The sequence below is a fragment of the Phalacrocorax aristotelis genome, chromosome 17, assembly GCF_949628215.1.
Source record: "Phalacrocorax aristotelis chromosome 17, bGulAri2.1, whole genome shotgun sequence".
NCBI lineage: Eukaryota > Metazoa > Chordata > Aves > Suliformes > Phalacrocoracidae > Phalacrocorax > Phalacrocorax aristotelis.
The window spans coordinates 9,182,153-9,205,651 of NC_134292.1; the positions used below are offsets into that span (position 1 = coordinate 9,182,153).

At 53.3% G+C, this 23,499-nt stretch overlaps 1 protein-coding gene across 4 annotated transcripts in view; it reads left to right on the forward strand.

The window, feature by feature from the left end:
• The window catches only part of RXRA (retinoid X receptor alpha), a 124,639-nt gene extending 101,766 nt beyond the window's left edge, over nucleotides 1-22,873 (forward strand). For 2 of the 4 annotated variants that reach the window (XM_075112366.1, XM_075112368.1), the window contains exons 6-10: nucleotides 4,216-4,345; nucleotides 9,175-9,307; nucleotides 10,406-10,497; nucleotides 12,191-12,296; nucleotides 16,073-22,873. In XM_075112366.1, coding sequence (XP_074968467.1) covers nucleotides 4,216-4,345; nucleotides 9,175-9,307; nucleotides 10,406-10,497; nucleotides 12,191-12,296; nucleotides 16,073-16,220 — 609 coding nt within the window. In that variant the 3' untranslated portion in view covers nucleotides 16,221-22,873. The other 2 variants (XM_075112365.1, XM_075112367.1) reach the window with 2 other exon arrangements.
• Nucleotides 22,874-23,499: the final 626 nt, after the last annotated feature.

Here is a 23,499-nt window from a genome sequence, read left to right on the forward strand (position 1 = left end):
CGTACGCTGAGATAGCCCTCCGCATTGCCCATTGCTCTGTCCTAGGTGTCTGAGAGGTGATGAAATGCAGGTATTTCTGGGAAGTAGGAGGAGTCTGTGGTATTTATTTTCTGCTACAATAGTACTTTATATCTTCTTCATATGAGGCTGGAGGATTGAGCAGGGAACACCTTACATGGCAGGGCTTGACAAGAGATCTCAGAGTCAGGCTGCTCCTTGTACGAGTCTTAAGTCTTGGCTGCCTCTACGGGATGCTCTTTTTGGCCTTCACCTACAAGGACGCTCTATGGATGGCTTGCTGGGTGAGGTTTTTCAGTGCATAACTCCTCCTGCTAAGGACAGAGTCGATTCCTCAGTGAAACAGCCCAGAAGCAGATACAGGGCCATGGTGCTCCCCCGCATTTGAGAGCCCAGTTGCACCCTGCAGGCACCGATGCCCTCTGACCAGAGCAGCCATAAAGCTTGCAGGGGGCTTCTTTGGAGGAGGCAGCTCAGCTGCGGTTAGCGAGGGGCTCGGAGGGGCTCTGACGGCTATCTGGATTAAAGATACTTCAGGGGAGTTGTAGCCAGTGTTGTGCTGACTTGAAAACAAACCCCAGAGAGCGAGCTGAAATAAATGGCTTCGTCTGGCACTGTGTCTCCTCAGCCTCTTGTAGCAAATTGAAAGCTGGTTCCTGCATAATTCAACACGCTTTACTGTGAACAAGGATGTGTGTTGCATCTAAATAGAAGCAGGAGGCTGGTTGAAATGCCCTATTATTATCAAGCGGCTTCTGTCGATGAGGTGACATTTGTAGCAGGTTTAGCAGATGTATGAGATGTATGAGATCAGCAGCTCGCAGTGACGAAGCCACTGGATGAGGCAAGGGAAGGCGGAGGAGCTGCCCTCCTCCCAGCCCTCCCCAGAGAGCCCATGTGATGGAAAGACAGACAAATGCAGTCCCTAATAGACACGGGGTAAAACACAAGCTGTTTCCTATTAGTCTGGTATGTTGGGTCCTTTTATTTTTGCACCCCTGCACCTTAGTCCATCTGCACTGAATGCTGCCGGTGAGCTGGAGAGCTCCAGCGCTTGCAAGGACGATTCTACCGGGCTGTGCCAGGCTGGGATGGAGGTGGCAGGGTGCTATAGGAGTTAACACCCTCTTCTCCCAGATGCTGTCATGTCTGTGACTGTCACCTTGTGCCACGGCGTCCTGGCTGCTCTGAGAGCAGGGATCCCAGCTCTGGTTGAGGGAGGTCCCTCTGCTTTGCCAGGCTGGCACTGGCACCGATATCTTCCACCTAGGGCAGCGTGGGACCCAACTGTTGGGCTTCGTACAGTCCTCGGAGCTGGTAAAAGGGGAGGGCAGGGGGGCGGCAGCCTGTGAGCTGTTCCAGTCGCCCTGGTATGCAAACACGTTGTTGCTGGTGAAGTGTGCTGCTCTGAATACGTGACCAGGGAGGGGACCCATGGCTCTGTCCTGAGACCTTGATTGACCCCAGAGAGGATGGGATATGTTCATGATTGGAAGCCCACGATGAGGAAAAGGGAGTACAGCGGGGTGTGATCCTTGCGGGTGGCATGGACAGGATGGGGAAGGATGCTGAGCCAGGCAGAAAGCAGCTAAGACAGAGGGATGTGCTGCTGCAAATCTGCTTCCCTGCCTTGGGTGGTAGGAAAGTGCCAGGACTAGTGTTTCAATGACCATCACTAAAACACTCACTTGAAGTAATTGCACCGGTGAGCCCCTGATAACAGCTCTTCAGCTGCTGCAAATAGCTGCTAATTGCAACGGTTGTCTGGCTTCTGACCTTGGCAAAGGGGAGAAACCCTTTGGGAGGTTCCCACAAGCTGTAAATGAGCAGGGTTCCTCCCCACCGTGTGTCCCAGGAAGCCCCCAGACCCTGTGTGATCCCTGTCCCTTGGGAGCTGGGACTGACTATGCCCCGTGTCCCCAGCAGCTGTGAAGCTGGGCTCCTGCAGTCTAAGCACCACCTCGTATGGGCTCCTGGCCACTGAAAGGCAAAGCCTGTAACTGAGAGGTGTTATCCCCGTTAGCTCTTAATTGGCCTTTGAGCAGCTGGTTTCAAGTCACCGTTTTCTGGAAGATGTCTCCAAGCTCCGGTTTTCCAGAAGGATCAGGTGCCTGCGTGTCCTTTCATTCTGTCACACTCCGGCACCATGCCCTTGCTATTTACTGCAGGAGGGGATTTGCTTACCATGCACAGGGAGGGTTTCTAGCACCGCTTTGCAGATCCCCTCCTGGAGACAGCCAGGGCCCTTTCGGCCTGCAGGGGTGATACTTTTAGCTGCCTCTCAAGCTACAGTGATTAAGTTCTGCCAGGAAGCAGCGTGGTGGTTCCAGGAACTGCCATCTGAGGTGTAATTAAAGGCTGGGCCCCTCGCTGAGGCTTTCTACGAAGCACCGAAGGCTGGGTAAAGCTTGTGCTGCCTGCAGAGCAGCGGTGATACAGTCCAGGCTGGGAGACCCGGAGCCCAGCTTGCTGCATCAGGGTGAGTCCTAGAGATGGTGACAACCCGCCCAGAAGCAACCCCTGATAAAATCTTTGGCAAAAACATATAGCTTTCCTAAAATACCCCTTTCATGGGGCTGTACAGGCACTTGTCACTTCATGGGACAGGTTCTGCTGGAGCACGGGGTCTCCCGTAATCGTGTCCTGCTCTGGGGCGTCCCGGGCTCCATCCCCATCCCGCCCCGCAGGAGCCGGGACGCCTGGGTTCTCCACCTGGCTGCTCCAGCTTGCTGACCAAACTCAGATGACTTGAAGTTGGTGATGTTCCTATACTAAGGGCATCCCTTCTCATGCTTCCTGCAAATGCCTCTGAATGCTGACGTTCCCCGTGTTTCCAGTGAAACAACCCTGTAAAGCTCTTCCTCGCACCCAGTTTAGGGTTTTCCTGCTGTCCAGAGGAAATCCCATCTTTTCTCTCTCTTCTGGGGAAGAGCCCCGTCCCTGCTCGTGTCTCTTTCCCCCAGGAAAAGCCCCCGCTCCCTCGGAGCGAGGCTCCCCTGCCCTTGCACCCCTCAGGGAGCTGCTGGAGATGGGCAGAGCAGTGAGGGGAAAACCCCTGTAACGATGCTCCCTGCTGCACTACTGAACACAAGCCCGTTCCCATCCATCTCTGCATGCAACAGGTGAAAATACTTTGAAGGCGGGTGCCCCTGAGCTTGCCAGATGCTGGTTATTTTAAGCCTGGAGAATGGGAGATGTTGGCTGCTGAGGTGCAGAGTTTGTGTTTGCTGCCAGGGGACAGCAGAGGGGACCGAGCAGGGCTCCAGGGCATGGCTCCGGGGGGCAGAGGTGAGGTTCAGCAGCATGGTCCTCATCTGCCCAGCCTGGGAGAGGGGTTTGCCATAGAGCAGCCAGCTCGTGGTGAGAAATGGCATTGTCTTGCAGAAATAGAGACTCTTGCCTGAGGGAGAGGTTATGCTGGCATTCATATCTGCTCTGCCTCCGCCGCTCTGATCTCACACCCCTTTCCCCCTTTGATCCGGGGGTGAAGTAAACACTCCTCCTCCAATTTGGAAACTGCTTTTTTTTAAGGACATGGAAGAAAAATAATTGTACAATCAAAGCTGCTAGACATAAGCAGGGATTACAGTGGGATAGGTGGAGGGGCTCATACATCCCTGCCCAGAGAGTTAAACCCTGTATACACACTTGTACTAGCGAGGTCTGTCTATGCTGGGGTTAGACAGTCTCTTCCAGTTCCTAATCACAAGCCCACTTGAGCTGTTAGCAGTTCCTTTAAACAGGGATTTGGTGTGTTTAGGCTGACTGTCCTCCTCGAGAGCAGATGGTTCTTGTTACTGGATAATATTTCAAAGGAAAGGGTTTTTCTTTTTCTTCTGTAATGCCCCCTCTGGTGCTGGTTTGTGGAGCAGGGAACGTGCGTGCTCCATGGGTGCAGAAGCCTGCCCATCCCTGGGCTGGACCTACTTTGGTTCATCAGCCAGTGTGATGGATACTGGGTCTCAACGCTCCTGGTTGCTGTTTTGGAGCTTGCTGAAAACTACTTAAAACCACACGGTGGAGGAGCCAAGTCACCTCCTTTCCCTGTGACTGATAACGTCCACTTCTGGGGGGATCCCAACTTCGGGGTCCTTCCCTGCAGCAGGGAGGCAGCAAGACCCTTCAGCTGCTCCTTCAGCCTCTCCTCTTCTCCTTGCTCTGCCTTCTCCCAGCTTTTCAATCTCCTTTTCTTGGCAGCCCAATGACCCGGTGACGAACATATGCCAGGCAGCAGACAAACAGCTCTTCACCCTGGTGGAGTGGGCCAAGAGGATCCCCCACTTCTCCGAGCTGCCCCTGGATGACCAGGTCATCTTGCTCAGAGCAGGTGAGTGGGAACCGTCTCCGCGCGGGCTCGGGCGCGGGGCTGGAGGAGTGCTACATCTCAACAGTGACAGGTCCCGGCAACTTGAAAGCCTTTAACTGATTCTGAGTAATAGCCTCTGATAATTCACTTGCTAAATGGGATTTAAAAAGCCCCAAGGGATGTGTTGCTGAACGTGATCCAAAATGTTGCACCAGCTGCCAATCAGCTGAAAAATGGCCCGCTTCATCTCCAATGAGCGAGGCGCTCAGAGATGTGCGCTGGGTGATTTAAACCAAGCTACGCGTTGCCTTCCTCCCGAGCTGAGACTTGAAAGACCAAGCGGGCTTGGGACTCCATGAAATGTCATCAAACTAAAATGTTTGATCATAATTAAAACCAGAAAGGGGAGAAAAATATATCAACCCCCTTATCCCACCCACCAAGATGAAAATAAAATTCTCTGGGCTTATTTTAAATTTCCTCGTGCGGCAGGGGGTCTGCAAGGACGGAGGCTTTGGGAGGTAAAAAGCAGTTAGCTGTAAAAAGGGTCTTCTCCTGTCGAGTAAATTCAAGCCTCTACTGCTGACAGTTACGCACAAAGACCGGGGAGGGCAAGAAATCAAGAGCAGAGCTCTATGTGGGTGCATTTTAGGCATGAAGCTCTTTGCATAGCTCCAGTCATCAGATAAGTGATTAAAAAGGCTTTGGCTTGACACAGCGGAGAGTTTTGCTCCCTTAAACAAAGAGGAAGGCGGGTTGTCAGTGGGACAGATGAAGTGACTTCTAGCAAATGACAAACTCCATGTGAAGGGTGAGACTGGGAGAGGAAATGAGGAGACCTTGACGGCTGGCGGTGGCACCCAGCTCTCTGCTTGGCAATGAGAGGCACCCACCTTGGCCACTCGAAGTAGTCAAGGGAATTCAGAAGGGAATGATTGAGGAGTGTGGTGCAGAGCAGAGGGGCAGCCTCAGGGCAGGAGAGCTGGTGAGCTACCCGCACTGAACCAGTCTGGCAGCCAAACCCAAGTAAGCTGGGGACTCTGAAGTGCCTGGTAGTTTTAATAGTTCCTTCTGTTTCCCCAAGATGCACTTTTGTAGGGAATTCAAGAGGGGAAAACCCCACAGGGTGAGTGTTCCTCTCTCTGCACTTCTCTGGCCTCAAGTTAATGGCCTCTGTAGACAAGACACTGCTGATCCACCTTGATGGCAGCATTCCTGGCTTCTTACTGTAGAAAGTGTGTGCCTCAAAATAAATGCCCATGCAATTGGGCAGAAAAGTGCTTAAAGAACCAAGTACAAAGGATTCACATAAACACAAAAGGTAGGAACTGCCAGAACTCCTCTGGTCCAAGGTCTCTCCAGGTTGCTTCAGGAGAAGGTGTAAAGGCTCCAGAGCAGGAATATGATGGAATTGGTTTTTTCTCCTTCCCACCACACAAACCAGCTGTTATTCTGTTTAACAAAGCTGACTGTAGCCCAAATGCATGAATCTTAATACATTCAGCATTTTTTTATTGACTATCAACCAATCTAACTGTGTACCTTGGCCCTGCATACAAATAGCCAGTCCCTCCTGCAACCTCTCTGAAATCTTTGACCTCGATGGTTTCTGGGCGATTAAGTCTCACCGTTTACTGGTGTAGGTTTTCCACTCTTCTTATATTACTGAAAGGAGATTTCCATAGTCACATTTCATCTAGTGGTTACAGCAGTATTCTGGGAATGGAGAATTCGGGGGGTTTATTCTTGCGGCAGACTTGGCCAAGCCCCATGCCCTCCCTGGATGCCTCCTGGTAGCCCTTTGGTGAGGGTGCTCCTCTGACTCTTCCGTGGGTGTGAGTATTGCCAGAGCTGGCTCAGGGCCCTCTCTGGAAATACAAAAAGTGTATTTCTGAAGAGGGTCTCTAGAGCCTCTTGTGAGAGTGGATGAGCAAGGGAAGCATCTCAACAGAAATCTTTGAGAGCTTTCTGCAAATATCTCAGGGAAGAACTGGATTCAGACAAAAAGCTGGTTTTTTCTTTTGTGAAACGGAAACAGCCACAACAACAGTTCAAGGTTTTCCTTTTCTCTTTAGAAGATGACTAATGAAAGCTGAACTGGAGGTTTTTCTGACCTGATGTTCTCTCCTTTGTGCTGGTGGTTGTTATGACCAACTCCGAGCTTGCATCCTGGAGGGGCCGCTCCACAGGAAGGAGAGGGGGCTGCAGACCCCATCGCATCCCAGATTTCATGGTGGCTCTAACCCCGTGGCCATGAGCCAGGCTGAGCACCTGGAGCGGCCCTGATGGGCTCCCTGCTCCAAGCACCTCTGTCGGGGCCTCAGATAACCTCCCCCAAGTCTTTTAACCAGTGGCTCTATCTATTATTGAGTGGGGAGAGCGGTCTGCTGAGAACAGCTGCCCATGAAATATTGAAGTATTAAAATTTAGCTAAGAGCATCAGTCAGGTTCGATCATGCATCCTTGGAGGCAAAATTAAGTGGAGCAAGCATCTTTGGATGAGCGGTGCTGGATGGGCCAGCACCAGCTTTCCTCTAATCCTGAATCATTTAAAAATCTTCCCTCCCTGAGCTTTTTGGAGGAGAAGGAAATCCAACTTCTAAAGCCTGCTTTCCCTGGGTTTTCTTGTTTCCAACCTTGCTATGGCTGAGACGGGAATAACCTGATGTTTCCTCTGCATCAAGGCCAGCCTGGCGGAGGATGCTGAGCACTACATCTCTGCAGCTGCAGTTCATTTTATAGTGCTGGTGGGGAAGCTTGGTAGTGAGATGGATTAATACGATGGTCACTGCGCTGCCAGGTGCCTTCCCTACCCCAGAGGAGCCAGAGCATCCGGGGAGCCACCTTGTTCGATGAAGAAGGAGTCGCAAGGGTCAAAGAAATCTGCTCTGCTTCTCCAGAGCTTGGGTTGAAATGCAAAACTCTTTGGGTAGACCTGTTTGATCTCTAACTCAGATTTGCTGCCTGTGGTTATACCTAATTTTTCCTGCTTGCCTCTTCTTGTCAGCTCTTTGTGGATGCTCCGGTGAAAGCACCGGGTAGAAATAGGTTCCCCATTTCAGCTGAAACACCCAGCTCTAAACGGGAATAATTCAGCTGAAGGATGCTGATTAATCTGGCGCTCGTTAGCTGGAATAAGCCCAGCACAGATGTTGGCAGCACCCCACAGCCTCACCACTTGCACGTACTCCCGGCAAGCCAGAGGCTGGATTCGGCACCGCTGGAGCTGTGCGGAGCCGCGGCAGAAGGGTGTTGGGTCATGGCCAAGAGTCAGGGCAGAGCTGTGAAAGCTGGTGTCGCGGAGGGACACCGTGAACCAGCTCTGGTTTCTGTTGGTTGGAGCTGCATGGAGGGGCTGCGTGTGGAGTTGCTGTGGGGCTGCGTGTGACGGCTGGTGGGAGGCACCCACGGCACCTTTCTGTGGGTCTGGCTCTGGGACGTCCTCTTCAGCCACGGAGCATGGTTCCTGCAGACTCCCGGTGCAGTCCCACATCTTCTCCTCCATCCTCCGTGGGTTTCACAAGTGTTGCAATCCCTCTGCAAGTGCCAGGCCTCGCCCAGTAAATAGCCAAAAAAATGTTCCTGTGACTGGGGTGGAAACGTCCTGTGGCCACTTAGGAAAGAGTGAACTTTATTCCTTGTCAACATTTCTAATGGCACAACCACCTCTGCAACAGTAGGTAAATACGGCACATATGGACCTTGTATTTATTCCAGTCAGTGAGAAAAGACATGTTTTTGTGGCAGGAGAGAAGGTAAAGGATGTTTTTGCATTGCTTTCCCAGCCTGGGAAAAAATAAATAAATCAAATATCCTGACATTTCTGGACCCTGCCAAGCAGCCCTGTGTTCTGGACACCAGAACATTTTCAGGATGGGTAGATCAGCCGTGTGCTGAGCATAAGGCTCCCCAGGGTTGCAGAAGACCCATCTTGTCTTACCAAAGATGCCTAGCCTGGTTCAAAGTCACCAAAAATCTCACCCTTCAAAACTTCACAGCGCTTGTTCTTGCTATGGGTTTGTTTTGGGCATTCTTGAAGTCTGCTGATAGCAGATTTAAGAATTTGAAGACGTGTTAAATTAGAAAGAGGAGCTGGAAGGCGGGGAGGGAGGTTGCATCTCCCTTCCCTTCCCCATTTGTAACTAGCCCAGACTGCTCTCGTGGTGTCCGGGCTCAGAGGATGTGTTTTCCTGTCTTGCTCAAGTAGTGTGTCCGGTTGAAAAAGACAAACGTTGATTTCCAAGCATGTGTGGAAAGCTGTTAGTGGAGCAGTGTCGGACGTGGGACATCCCTGTAGAGCGGCAGGCGAGAGGAGAGGCAATCCCTTCCAGTATTTATACGGCAGAAGCAACAAACCTGCAAGGAGTTTTCATGGTCCTGATTTACACCGCTGAATAATGGTGAATTAACTTTTGTGCCCCATTATGGCCTGAAAATGAGCCCGATTAGCTGATATAAAGCGTTAATAGGTCTTTAACTGCTCAGAGGCCTGGAGTATAAGGTCAGAGGCGGAGTGCAGGGCTCCACACCCACACGTAGGTTCACAGCGAGAGGAGCAGGGCAGAGAGCTGTTTGCTCTGGTGCCTGCAAAGTTTATAGAGGAAACTGCTTCCCTTATTAGCGTTATATTTTTAGTGCATTTGTTCCTTAATGTTATTTTCCTTCCCTGACATCCAAGAAAGGGTTGGCTCCCCCCTCCCTTCCTATGTCCAGGCTCGTTACCCTAGCAAAGGCGGTTCTTGAGCAGTTCCCTCCTCTCTTTTTAGCGCTGTGGAGGTGATGCTGATTTCCAAACCCGCTGAGGACCCCATGGCTCTAACCTGCGGCCTTGGTTGTTTTCTCCTCCCCAGGGTGGAATGAGCTCCTAATCGCCTCCTTCTCCCACCGCTCCATAGCCGTGAAAGACGGGATCCTCTTAGCCACCGGGCTCCACGTGCACCGGAACAGCGCGCACAGTGCTGGCGTCGGGGCCATCTTCGACAGGTGGGCAGAGGGAGGGAGGGAGGGATGGTGGGGAACGCGTCTCACGCCACCTTGCCTAGGCATCCCCGTCTCTGTCCCGGCATTGCAACCTGCTTGAGGCGTCGGATGGAGATGCGTTGGCACATGGGCTCGTGGTCAGAGGAGCCCGGGCTGAGGTGTGTCCATCCCATGGCGTGCATGGAAATGTTGTGGTCCTTGCTGCAGGCAATGACATTAAATCCCTCCTCTTAAACCTGCAGAAACCAGCAGCCTGAAATAGTCAGGGAGAGGGCTGCCCAGTGCAAATCAAAGCCTCTTTCATGGGGTCCAGATGCCTTCTAATGTTACGAGAAGGCCGCTCCTTTATTTCTTTTCATCTTTAATTGGAGCAAGACGTGATTTTATTTTCACAATGAAAAAGCACCAATATTACCCAGCAGGTTCCACATGCGTATCCTGAGGGCTCTTTAATCTCGTGCTTTGGGAAAGTGTTTTAAAGCCAGACTTCCAGGGTGTTTGACCCACAGTGTGGCTCCAGACACCGCTTAAATTGTGGCTTGTTTCTCTGCCCAAGACTCATCTTGCTACAGCTTAGTTGAAACAAAATCACCTTTCTTCACAAGGAAATTGTTCTTTGGACCTGGGTGACATCATTTGTTTCCTGTGAGGTCATAAGTGCAAGATCATGACTTCACTGCAACACATAACAGGAAAAACTGGGCAATCAGTGGAAAATATTTCAAGACCGACACCTGCAGTAAGAGCAAAGGGAGTAATAAAAATTACCGACAGAGGAAATTGCTTTTAGATACCTGTTGGGTTTTTTTTTTAATATTATTTTTTATTTTTAGGCAGCTTTCTCAGGTGCCAAAGCCTCTCAGTGAATGTATGAAGCCAATTTTTACCATCCTTCTTGTATCTCACAGGAACTATTGATGTTCCTAATGAGCTATTTTTGATACAGGAGGAAAATGAGGGAATATCCTCAGCTGGTATAAGCGAGCACTATCCTGTGACTTCATTAACCATGCACCGGAGGACCTCACTCTGGGTCTAACACCTGGGTGTTTTTCCATTTCTTTTTAATGCTGACGCCTGTGATTTCTGTGTCCTTTGCAGAGTACTGACAGAACTCGTGTCAAAAATGCGAGACATGCAGATGGACAAGACAGAGCTAGGCTGCCTGCGAGCCATTGTCCTCTTCAACCCCGGTACATGCCGTTACCTTCTCTTCAGTCCTCTCTTGGCTAATGCTGTGTCCTTTTGGCTCCTTTTCTTGCATATAAAGCTCCATTGCAAATAACCAAGGGCACCCAACTCCCGAGGACAGGGCAAGAAGGAAGTGAGGCAAGGATGAAAGCCAAATTAAGTGCTGCACGTGCGTCTGCCACCTTATAAGCATGTCATTTGCAGGTCAGGGATGGATCTGGATCCATGCCCAGTGTTGCTCTCCAGGGCTCCCTTTCCCAGGGTTTTTTTCCCTTTTGCGGAGGGCAGCACGGTTTCATGGTCCAAAATATTCTTCGCGCAGGGCCCAGCCTTGGCCAGGACTTGGCCATGATCATCTGAGGAGATGGCAAATGCTGCTTTTGGAGTTGACGCATACTGATGGGCTGAGTTCTCCGCTGAGCTTGAGCAGCTTTGGTTTGATCAATGTACAGAGTCTTCCTATTTTCAGTGTTTCACCCAACTCTGTAAAAAGACAGCTCTTGGTGCTTGAGGCGCTTGTCCCTGAAGAGGAGCAAAAATTAATCTATATAGTCTTTAAGACAAAAGTATGCGTTAGAGCAAAGTTAGAGCATGGACCTTGTTGTCCTCCATTTCCTGATCTCAACATCCAAGGGCTTTTATTAACTGTGTTTCTGGAAGAGCCCTCTGCAGAGGGTGAAAGGCATGAAACATGCTCATAAAACACACAAGAACTTTATTTTTTGTCCACAGCTTGCTTAGTTTTACAGACTCCAGGAGACTTTACACTGCTGTCTTTCCCCTGCTTGGCCCCAGCTCTCCCAGGGAAGAAGATTCGGTGCCGGGGGTTGTCTCTGGTGTTCCGGAGAGCAAAGCCTTGCTGCAGCAGGGGATAGACTGCCAGCCTGCAGATACCTGGACAGCTCTGTTGGGGGGTTCTCTATATTTTAGAGCGGGTCAGTCAGGAGCAGAATTAGACGGCAGCCGAGGACAGACCACATCTGCGGCCACCCCTTCCCCTCCCTCCCCTTGCAGGAGCGTGGTTTGTGCCCAAGGATGGCTCTTTCTCTGGTCTTTCCCACCGAACCCAAGCCAGGGTGTTTCAGCAGGGTTTATTGCTTTTCTTGGGTTTGTTTTCCTGCTTGACATCCCCCCTCCCCTTGCAATCCCCAGTAATTTATTGTTTGTAATTTGGGATTAGCCGTATATGGTAAAAGAAGGGGAATCTGGAGAGGTTCCCGTGGTGCATGTGCTTGGGGATATCGATTGCTTGACTGTCCCTTTCACCCTACTAAAAACAGATCCTTGCCATGTTGTGGGGGACCTGCCAGAGCAGGGACTTTTCGTTTAGCCCTGCCAGAGTGTTTTGTGCTGGACGGAGAAATCCCACAAATCTGGGACTTGAGGGCGGACTTAAACCCTTTTCATGAGGGTCAGTGACCACTGGAATAAGCCCAAATGGTTGGGGTTGGTTGGGGTATGAGGTGGAGTAAAAGAGAGCTGTAGTTACAGGGCAAACCTGTCACGGCTTGAACGCTCCCCAGGAGCTGTTAGGTGCTGCCCCGAATTCCTGGGGTTCAGACCCCATGTCCACGCTGTGCCCTGGTCTGGTGGTGCCAGCAGGAGTGGAGGGGGCTGGAGGGGTGCACAGGGGGGTCCTTGCCTGCCTGGAAAGCCTGGAGGTTTTTGGCTGATGGCTCTTCCGTTGTCTTTCAGACTCAAAAGGTCTCTCCAACCCGGCTGAAGTGGAAGCGTTACGGGAGAAGGTGTACGCGTCGCTAGAGGCATACTGCAAACACAAATACCCCGACCAGCCCGGGAGGTGAGTTGCTGGCTGCGCCCCGTCCTCCTGCAGGCCCTCACCCCTGCAAAGCCCCACGCAATGGGTGCTGCAGCTGGTGCAAAGGGTGCTGCAGCCCGGGACAGGCTGCGAGTGCCATCCTCGGGGTCACCGCGCCTGCAGCGTACGGGTGCCGGGTCCCTTCCATTTAGGACTCTCTGTTCCCTTGTCTTCTGGGAGCGAGCAGTTCTCTGCAGAGAAACCCACTCATTTCTACCTGCTTCAGCTGTGAACATCCTTAGAAAATCCCCCTGTGAAGTGCAGAGAGGTCTTTACTCCCATGCCAGTAAATGCAACCAGGACAAGGTCGGGCAGTACCGGCGGTGCCGAGACCTGAGGAGGCCCAGCTCCTGCGGCCGCCGCGGTGGGATGAGCGCATGGGGGAAGGGGTATCGTTTCCCTTTTGGCAACCACGGAGAGCAAACCACAGCGAAAATAAGATGCACATGGAGTTAATTTTCGGTGGCAGATGAGCATCATTGCTGGGAAGTGAAAGCCTCAATTGATGCTCTTTTCTCCCCTCCCTGCCTCCCCCAATCCAGCTGGGAATGGGAGGGGGAATTAGGAATGCTTTCCTGGACGGCTCCAGAGCTGAGTGGGCGCATTTTCCCAGTTACAGCCTGAAGCTGGCAACTGCCAGTTAAGTTACTGACGGTCATTTGAGAAACCAAGCAAAGCACTGGAAACTGCTGCTGGTGCGTATCACTGCTGAGGCGTGAATATTGGGAAAAACAGCCCGAGCAACTGGGATTTGCATCCCACCTGCATTCCCGGTTTGCATGTCTGAATGCTTAAAAAAATAAAGGATGCTCTTACAGCAATGAATGCAGCGGGCAGATCGTGGCCTCAGAACTAATATTGGTCTTATTTTTCCCCCCTTTGGGTACCAGTGTGCTGGCAGATGGAAAAAGACGCATTGTACAGGGGCTTCTTGGATGTTCATGGCTGGCTTGCGGCAGGGAGAGCGAAGCTGAAGGTGCCGATGGGTGTGTTTGACTTTGCAGCAAGGAGGGGAAGTGAGGGATGAGCACAGTGCACAGAGCAGGGGTGGTTACCTCTTCTCCCCCGGGTGGCTTGCACGAACCCCAGGCCAACTCTCAAGCCGACTCCTCTTCCAAAACGCATTATTAAATTGCAGTTCCTAAGCAAATCCAGACCCTGGGCTTTGGCCGTTCTGGTGTTTCAGAAGAGCTCTGCTCCCCCTGGGGCTGGGAACAAGCAGCCAGCTGTACCTGGCACAAGGAGAGCTGCGCTGGGAGCCGTGGCCAGCTGCTCTCCGGGATTATTCCCCCACTGGGATGAACTCATTGCTTTGCACAGGCGTCCAGTGTCCGCAGCTGAGTCGTGCTGCCCTCGCACGCCGCTGCTCGCTGCCGCAGGCTGGGGTGGGGCTGGGCAGGGGGCCGGCGTGGGGGCAGCCCCCCTCCCCATCGACCAAAACACCGCGAAGCCGCTGTGCGTGACTGAGCAAAGTCACCGAGCCACCAGTCAACATCAGTTCCCCAGGGATCTACCTCAATGGTCAGTGATGTCTAAGGGAGCGTCTTAGATCTGGTAGCTGCACCAGGGGCTCTGGAGTGTGATCTCTCACTGGCTTTGAATGACCTTGGCCTGGGGACCTCCTTGTGTGATCCTCACACCCTTCTTTGGTGACCTTAAAGGTTTCTGCACACTTAGGGTTGTCCTGAGAGCTGTGACTGGGCATTGCTGACCTTACTCCATCTCTTGCATGGTGCAGGGCAATGATGGAATAAGCCCAGGTGGCTCGGGAGGGTTAACTTGTGGGCTGGGAGTCCAGAGTTGCACAAGAGCTAAAGGAACCTCTCGGGAGCTCTCTCCATCCTCCTGGTTTCATGGCACAATGTGATCACCATCTGGGGCTGGAAACAAGTTCTTCCTGTGGTTGAGCAAACGCCTGGTTGAGCCCATGGCAGGCGCCCTCCCCTGCTCCGCACTGCGGCGAGCACTTGGCTTCCCCATGACTTCAGATGCCCTTCGGTGCGTGACTTCAGCCTAGTCCCCGGTCTTTGAGAGCTCGCGAGCACCATGTAAACACCAAAAGGGAACTCCTCCGCAGCAGCGAGATGGAGAGAGGCATTCCTAGGAAAAACCCAGCCATGCTCCACCCACACCAGCCCCTGCTCCTCCGCAGGGAGGGCACGGTGCCTACGTGACACCGAGCAGCCGTGGGGAATCGGGACTATTTTCTCCCCTCCCAGCCGCAGCCCTGGCATGGTGTGCTGTGGGCTGGTTATCTCACAGTTAAACGTATCCGAGGGCTGGAGCCATCATCTGGTTTGGTTTAAAGTGAAACTTCCTGAATGGGATGGTAGGACTGATTTGTTTTTCCTGGCTCTGCTCCCACCGTTCTCGCCAGCTCAGCAAAAAAAAAAAAAAAAAATAAAAAGGAGCGAGAGGTGTGCATGCATGTATAGTATCTGTATGTTTATGCATGTGCCTCTATGTGTGTGTTTTCTAGAAAGTCTCCTTCTCCCTGGGCTGGTTCCGGCCTTTGCTTATGTTCAAGCCTTCAAGCCCTGATAATGGAGCAGTAAAAACAAATAAATGCACTCCCGGCCATTAAAGGGCCTTTTCCCTGTTCTCAGAGCGGGGAGGCGACATCCCGCAGCCGCAGCGCCTGGGGTTGCTGCCTGCAGCCCCAGGACGCAGGCAGGCAGGCTGGGGGCACCCCTGGGTGGCACTGTGGGTGCTCCGAAGCACCCTTGCAGGAGCTGCTGGGTTTTTCCCAGCTCCGCAGCCTCCTGCCGCTCTCGGAGCCGAACGCACAGCCGCCTTTCCCTGGCATGGCCAACCGGCCCTTGGGCTCGTCTCGTTTGCCCTGGATGGCTCCCGCAGTGCTGTCGGCTCTCCCCAGCCCCCCTGGCTCTCCCCCGCCCTGCTGCGCACCCCTCCTGCCTGTGGGCTCTTGCCAGCATCGCCAGCATCGCGGGTGCGACCTGACAAGCATCTCCGCCAGGCAGGCCTGGGGAGAAAGGGCCTTTGTTCGGCTGGGGCTCGGCAGAGCGCTGCGCCGGGCAGGGAGAAGGGGAGCACCCTGTGTCCCGGCTGCTTTGCAGCGCTGCTTCCAGCTTTTGCATCAAAGTCCTTGTCTCCTTCCATCGTCTTCACCCCAGCAGTGCCTCCAGCCCTGCTGTCAGCTGGGTTTCTGCCGCGCCAGCATCCCCCGGGGCTCAGCAGCGAGCAGCAGCTGAGGGGTGGTGCAGGAGAGGGGCATCGCTGAGCGAAGTGCTGGCTAATGCCACTCAGCGTCTCTTCCGTCCCATCCCCAGCTGCTTGCCCAGTTCCCTGACCAAAGATCAAGCTGCTGAAGCTGCTTGCACCACTGCCTGCGACAAGGCTGGCCCCGTGGTGCCTCCTCCCTGTGGCTGGGTTGTGGGGACCCCACGAGCATCTCGGGGTGCTCACTGAACAGTAACGCACACGTGTGACATAGGTGCCTGAAGCCAGTGGTGCACCCGAGTCCAGGAATGGCCTTTCATTTCTTATTTTGCTCTTCCAGCTCAGCTGTCAGCACACGTGTGTAGTGAATATCCACCGTGGCTGCCTGATCTTCAAGGCTGGGGACACAAGGATTTCTCTGCACAGCTCTAGGTGTAGCCCCATGACTTTGGTAGCAAAAGAGGTTGTGTCTGACTGCCGGCCCTTCCGAGCAGGAGCGGCCACAGGAGCTTTGGGGGTCAGGGCAGGAGTGGGGCTGCCGGTGGGATGTCTGACCATGTCGTGTCTCCTGTCCCCAGGTTCGCAAAGCTCTTGCTCCGTCTCCCAGCCCTCCGGTCCATTGGCCTGAAATGCCTGGAGCACCTCTTCTTCTTCAAGCTAATAGGCGACACACCGATCGACACCTTCTTGATGGAAATGCTGGAAGCACCCCATCAAATGACTTAGAGAACTGCTGCTGGGTCAGTCCCTCGCCCGGCTGGGGTCTCGCGGGGCCCCTTCCTCTGCTTTCCTCTGCCGCCGCCCCAGCCCGTCCCTCCCTCCTCTCCCCAGCGCTGGAGGCACCGTCTGATCCGGGGCGACCCCCTGCCATCTTCGCCTCCTCGTCGCCTTCACCCTTGTCTGTTTGCCGTCACTGCTGCATCTCAAGACCTGCTCGCTGGTTCCCTGTGCTAGATGTAGAGAAGTGGGAGCGGAGAAAGCTTGTCACCCACCGCCCCGGCTCGCACCCCCGACCCGGCCCCCGCTGTGCCATGAGTTTTGGGGTGAGCTGCCGGCCGGGCTTGCCATCACCCTGCGTGCATGCCGCGGCCGGCGGTGCTTCCCCCGGGACAGGAGCGGGGACGGGGACGGTCCCAGCCCTTGGGGCAGTGGGGTTTGGACAAGCTGAGGGGAGTGGTTGAACTCGCCGGAGTGCAGCTGGCTATTTTCAGAGGATGGAGTTTTTGAAAAAGAGAAGAAAAAAAAAAAAGAATTCTATTTTTGGTTCCTAACTATTATTAGTAGTCTCGGTAGTTACTTCGCGGAGGGAGAGGCAGGCTGGACAGGCAGCCCAGCCCGTGCCCCGCGAATGAGTCACCCGTGACTGCACAGAGCCTTCTCCTTTCAGTTAAAAGCAGAGGAGTTGGGATTGAGCTGAATCCCCCCCCTCAAATAAGGAGGCGACTGGTGGCACAGGGAGCCAGGCCACCCTCTCACCGTCTGCGCAGGGGGTCCCATGGGCGGCAGCACCTGAAAAATCCCATTTTGCCGTCCCAGAGGGCAGCGGGGCATCGCTGCTCTTCCCAAAGGTGCCTCTGCGCTCGGTGTGGAGCTGCCCACATGGACACGAGCCGGCTGGAGCACTTGCTTTAAGGCTGCCAGGGACTCAGCATCGCCTTTCCCCAGCTCACGCAGTCTTGCCGCCACCCCTGCCCTCAGCACTGCACCCGGCATCCTTGCACGGCCCCACTCGCGAGGCTCGGCCCAGCCTGTCCTGCCAGACCCATGCTTTATTTCAAGGGCTGTTTCATTGGAGCAGCGGGAGCTGGCGTGTCAGCAGTGGCTCCTTGGCTTTTTTTTGGTCCTCACCTGGTTCAGTGAGGTTGGAGAGGCATTTCCAGCTGATGGGGTGGGCTTGGCCCCTCCGTGCCCACATTGCGGGTCCACAGCAGCCCCGGGTACCAGCACGTGTTTCCCCTGGGCCAGCAGCGCCTGAGCCCTTCCCTTGCATGGGGGTTTCGGTTTGCCCAGGAGGCTGCTCCTGTTGATTCAGCAGCTGCGATGCAAAACACTGCAAGGCAACAATTAGTGGGAGTGCTTGGCCAGGCTGGTAATTGTGGCTGTTAATTAGTGGTGAAGCAAGAACAGGGCTCCCCCTCCCCGAATCTCCCCCGTTGGGCAGGGACGCGGGGGCTGACAGGTCTCGGCTGGGTGGGGGACGTGGCAGCAGCCCCTGCCCACATGGGCAGCGTGCCCATCCCCGGCCTGGCCGGGATGCCGAGAGCACCAAAAGCACTTTAGCTTTTACACGGTCCTTTCCTTGAATCTTTGCGTGGCAGCAGGGAGATGGCCAGGTTTTTGGGAATCAGGGACATGGTCCCAGGAACGTTCGCACATCCCACGGGACAGGATTCCCCAGCCAGGGAGTGTTTCCCCTTCGCGTCCCCAGTTCACCTTCATCGGGTATCTCCAGAGCCCCACCGAAAAAATGAGTTAGAGAAAACAAAAGAGCAAGTGGTGAGGGATACTGGGGAGGGTTTTTCCCCCCCTTGGCAGGATGGATCTCAAACACCCCGTGGAGCGGGTGCTCGGAGCCAAGCACGAGGTGCCTGCGGTTGGCCTCTGGCCAAGGGCTTCCCCACCGCTTTCATGTCTTCTGTGCTTTAAAATGACAAAGCATTAAGTCCCCAAGGTATTTCTTTCTCCCTGTGGATTGTAGCTGGCTCTTGAAACATCTCCTTTGTGCCTGGAGGGGGGTGGAGCAGCGCCCACCAGCTCCCACCTCTGTTTTTGAGGGGATGTAGTTGTCACTTGCCTATCATCATCCTGCCTGGCAACTCGAGTCGCCGGCTCCATCCCCTGCAGTTAACCAGGCCATCTCATTGCTAAATAAATACTCAGGATTTCAGGTCATAACTTTCCCTTAGGCTGGCCTGAAGTGGCAAATCCACAGAGGCAGGGAAAGCGTTTTGGCTGTGTTTCTCCAGCAGCCTGCACGCCGCCGAAAATATTATTAAACAGCTTCACCCTGCAAGAATTTGCCAAGAAAACTAGGCAGGAGAAATTAAATACGTAAAGGGTGCCAGTAAACACGAGCAGGCTGTTCCTTGCCAGCGTAAGGCTGACGCAGCCCCGCGGGGGGCTTGCAGGAGGTGTTAGCTCCCAGCCAGCAGGCGCGGAGCTCAGCCTGGAGCCAAACCAGCCCTCGGCAGCCCCCAGCCCGGCTCTCGCCGGTGGAAAGGAGCCTGGAGCTCTCTTGCTGGAGAGGATGAGGGTGCTTTGTGAGAGAGTCAGTGGATATTGCACTAGAATAAACCCGCTGTCCTTCTCCGTTGGGTGGAACCACTTTTTTCCTGATTGATGTCTTGGACGGGGCTGTGCGGTGCTGAGAGCTGAGCTGTGGTGGCTTGCAAGGCTGCAGTGCTGGATGTGGAGCTCCCACCCCATCCCATGCTACGCCGTGCTGTGCTGTGCCATCCCATCCCGTCCCGGTTAGGATTTGACCCGATAAAAACAAAATGCCACGAGCAAGGGGGTTTCCACAGCAAATAGCGTGGTGCAAAGGGGAAGGCTCCGCGGGCCAGGGGCTCTCAGTCAGGACCCATGTCTCCGTGCCTCAGTTTCCCTGCTGGAGCAGTGCACGGCCTCGATTCACGTCCCTGGCTGAGGAGGGGTCTGGGGAAAGGCTGAGCAGTGTCGTGGACTTTCTGTTTTTGGCAGGTGTTGCGGGAGCCCCCCCAGTGCTGTAACTCGGCGTGACTCTTGCTTTCAGTAGAGCTCCTGTGATTTCCCACAACAGCCACAACCGGGCATTTTGGGTTGCCAGTGGATCCTGAACATGCGTGATCGACCCCCCAGAGCCCAGGGCCCAGCCCGCCCCGGCGCCTCCCCCTCCAGCATCACCAGCCCAGCCCTCCCCATCTGAAGAAAAAGCTTTTGTGCGTCCGGTAACATCTGCCACAGCAGCCTTAAAGCAATGTGCTTTTGCATGAGTTTGAGTCTTTCATTTGTATTCTTCTTCACTTTCGGCTTTTTTTTTTTTTTTTTTCTGTCCTCATCATAATAATTATAAATATACTACATGCTTGTTTGAAGAGGTGATACATGGGTAAAAGAAAAAAAAAGGCACATTACTCACTAGAGAGGTAGGCCTTTCATTTAACCAGATCTTAGTACTCTTGCAAAAGTCTGGTTTGATTAGGGTGATCTATTTTTTAATTTTTTTTTTTTAAATTCCTTTTTGTTGGTGGGACAATCTTTAATTTTCTAAAGATAGCACAAACATCAGCTTTTCAGCCACCCACCTGCCACCCTGGATGTTCCTGGCTGCCTCCTTGCGTGTGCGTGTTTCAGCCAAGCCCTAACCCGAACCGCGGCGAATCCAGCACGCGCACGGACCGCCCCGTGAGGATGCTGGAGCATCCCTCGGCATCGAAGGGGCCGAGCACCGCTGCCGGGTGCGACCCGAGGAGTGGAGTTAGAGGCAGAGGACCTTCATCTCCCCAGCACCCATGGGTGTAGGAAGCCCACACTGCCCACCCCCACCCCCGCAAGGTCACCGGCAGCTTCTCTGCACTTTGGACCCGGCGGCTCCCCCCGTCCTGGCCGCCCACCCTGCCCCGCAGCTCCCCGGGAGGAGACCCCCTGCGTGGCTGGCGGGGCTCAGCTCCTGGTCCTAGAAGGGGCTGGAGGTGGCGGGACGTGGCTCAAGAGCTGATGCTGTCCCCATCAGTGATGAGCGTGCATGATCTGGTTTAGGTTGATACATATGTGCGTGTGTATACATGTATGTACTGTAGATATATACACTGTATAAATATCCTCACTCACATATACATATATTATAACCGTAGCAATTACAGACTTTTTTGTGGTTTTTTTTGTTTTAAGTCAATTCTTTTTTCCTATTTTTTTTCCTGCCTTTTTTTTTTTTTTGCTTCATGTAAGCGAGTACATTGTATCTGAAGCCCTTTCCGAATTGGCAGATGCCAAATGTGGATCTTTTCCTCTAGACAAAGGAAATGCATCTATTTTAAGATGCCTTTTTGTTTTGTTTTTTTGTTTGTTTGTTTGTTTTGTTTTTCTTTTGAGCAGCAGGTGGTTTTGAGTAAAAATAGCTTTAGCAATTCCCAATACTTAGTGATGGATGCCTTGGCTATGGGATGCATAGCTAAAAAAATAAAATACATTAAAATTTAGAATGACAAAAAAAAGAGAAAAGATAAGGAAAAATATCTAAAGCATCAATAAAGTTAAAAATCTATTTTTGTACAAATGTAATTTTATCCCTTACGTATTCTTGGCTATTTTCTTTCTGGATTGTTTTGTTTCTTCTACAGAGATTGTTATAAACTCTCTCTATTTTTCTCTCTTTCTCTCTTTCTCTCTGTAAATGTTCAACCACAGGGACAGGGGTCTGCAGAAGAGGGAGAAACTTTTGACCGTGTTTTAAAGGCTTTATATGAAATCTCTTTTGAAATAATTTTTTTGAATGAACTTTTTATTTTTCCCCCACTTCCAAAATCTTTTTCGGGGGGGTGGGGGGGGGGGAGGGGGGAGGGGGCGGGCTGGTCTGGGGGTGTCTTTTGTCACGTATATCCGGCGTTCCCGCAGGTCTGTTTTACTGTGAAATCACTACCGTATATTATTATTCACTTAAAAAAAAAGGAAAAAAAAAAGAAAAAAAAAAGAATTGCTGCTGGAAACGCCAGTATTTTGATGAACAATTGTATTAGAATTGTGGGAAAAAAAAAAAAGAAAAAAAAAAGAAAAAGAGAAAAGGAGAAAAAAAAAAGAAAATATATGAGCATTTTAAAATATAACCCAGTCCAAGTCGTCTTTTGTTCTCCACCGATGTCTCCTGAGTTATTCCTTCAGGTTCCCCCCGGGGTTGCTGCCCCGGCTGGGGGGTCCCCGTCACGCCGGAGGGGGCTCATCCCCAGGGACCGTCCCTCCTGCTCGCCGCGGGGCTGAGTCGGCGTAAATCCAGCCTGGCTCTAAGGCGCACGGGCAGAACCGCGGGGGAGCCCCAGGACTCGGCGAAGGAGATGGTTTTTTTTCCTCAGGAATTTCCCTTGAATGAATTTCAGGTCCCTTTGACATCTCCAGCTGCAGCCTCCTGGGGACACCATCGCTCCCCCAGCGCGTCCCCTCCTCCTCCCCTGAGAGCAGACACGGGACAAGTGGCCGGTGTGGCCGTGGGACACCCAGCGTGGCCAGACGCCGGTGGGACATGCAGGGACGCTCCCGTGCCATCACGGCACCCGCCAAAGCCCTCCCAGCTCTGCTGGAGGCGTGGGGCCGTGGCGGCTGGGCAGCACCCCCAGGCTGGTGGCAAGGGCGTGCTGACGAGCTCCGGCGACGCGTGGGGACAGCGGGCTGGTCTCCAGCCGCCATCCCTCCTGAGTCCCACCAGCATTGCCGCCCCGGTGCAGCGTGTGCGCAGCAGGAGCCGTTAGCACTGGCCTTAGCTTAACCTGGATTTGTTGCCAGGTACAAACAAGATTGAACTTGCTCTTGGGTTTACAGCGGAGATAAATCCTCCCCCGACGGCTGCAGAGCCGGTCAAATAGAGAAGGAAAATAAGAGTTTCAATTTGGTTAGTGACGATCCGTGTGTTTCTAACTTGGCCGCAATATTTTTTCATTTGGTGAGCCCTGGGAGGTGGCTTGCGGAGGGCAGGGGAAGGGGCGCGGGGGATTATCTGCCTCGGCAGCAACCTGCTGCTCCCCAGTGCGGGGCTGCTCCCGCTCCCACCCCTCCCCGCCGCGCTTTGGGAGACCCCAGGGACCGGGGAGCACCCGGCCGGCCACACTGACACATCCAATGGCTCCTGTTGCAGAGGGTGGTTATATGTCTTGTTAACCTCCAGGGAGCAGTTTGTGTTTAGAGAGTAAATATTTATCTCCCTTCCTAAGGATTTTTTTCCCCTCCACATCTCCTGGGGTGGAGTGAGTCGGGATCCGAGGGGCAGCGCTCGCCGGGATGCTCGCCCCCGCTCATGGGCTGACCGGGTTCCTGCTGCCCACTGGCTCGAAAAACCACACTTTGCTTTGAAAATCGGGTTGGCTTCTTTATTTAAAGACGTTTAAAGAAAGAAAAGCAAAGCCAAGCTGGCCACTGATTTCTATTTTTATTTTTCCTTGTGGGTGATTGCTGCTGTGTTTGCTGCTGCTCCCCTGGCAAGGCGGGGGGCTTTCCCAGGCCCCCAAACCCAGCTGTGGCGATGGGCCCTGCTCCCCGTCCTCTGCTGCTGGGGTGGGGGGGAGGAGGTTTGCACCTTGGCCAACTCTGCTGTTTCTCCAGCTTCTGCAGGGATCAAAGTGACTGTTTTGACTCCCCTCCCGATACCTTGATAACAGGAGATGGTTGTAATGCAATTAAACATTTCTCACATGCGATGGCTTGGGGCTTTTGTTGTGTCTCGGGGCTGGGTGTGCGCAGTGTTTGCCCTTGCCCTGAGAGCAGCGTGGAGTCACGGAGCTCAGAGATGGCACACACAAAGGAGTCTGGAGCTCTGTGGTTTATCAGGAAGCTCCTAATACTAGATTTCGCTAAACTCTGAGCTCTCGGAGGTGTGGGATTGGGAGGGGACCTCAGCTTCCTCTGCAAAACACCATCCTGATCCTCTGGGTGCATGAAGGCATGCAGAGGGGAAGATGCTGTGTTGGGGGGTGCAGAGCATGCCTGGGACACTCGCTCTTGCAAATACCTCTTGCTTGGTGGCACCAGGCTGGCCACTTAATTTCTGCACGTCCCCAGTGCTGACAGAGATGGAGTGAGGTGTCAGCAGACTGTTTTGAAATCCTTAAGAGAAGGGCTGTGATCCCAGTCCTCTCCATGCCTCAGTTTTGCAGCGAGGAGAGGCTCTACAAATAAATACAGACAGATGAGCTCTTTCACTGGTAATTTGTCACTTCATAATTGCTAAAGAAAAGCAGGTTAGTTTTCTCCTCCTGACCTCCTCCAAGTAGCCTTTTCACCCCAGCTGGCCCCAGGGCCAGGGTCGGGGTCCCACCATGCCCCC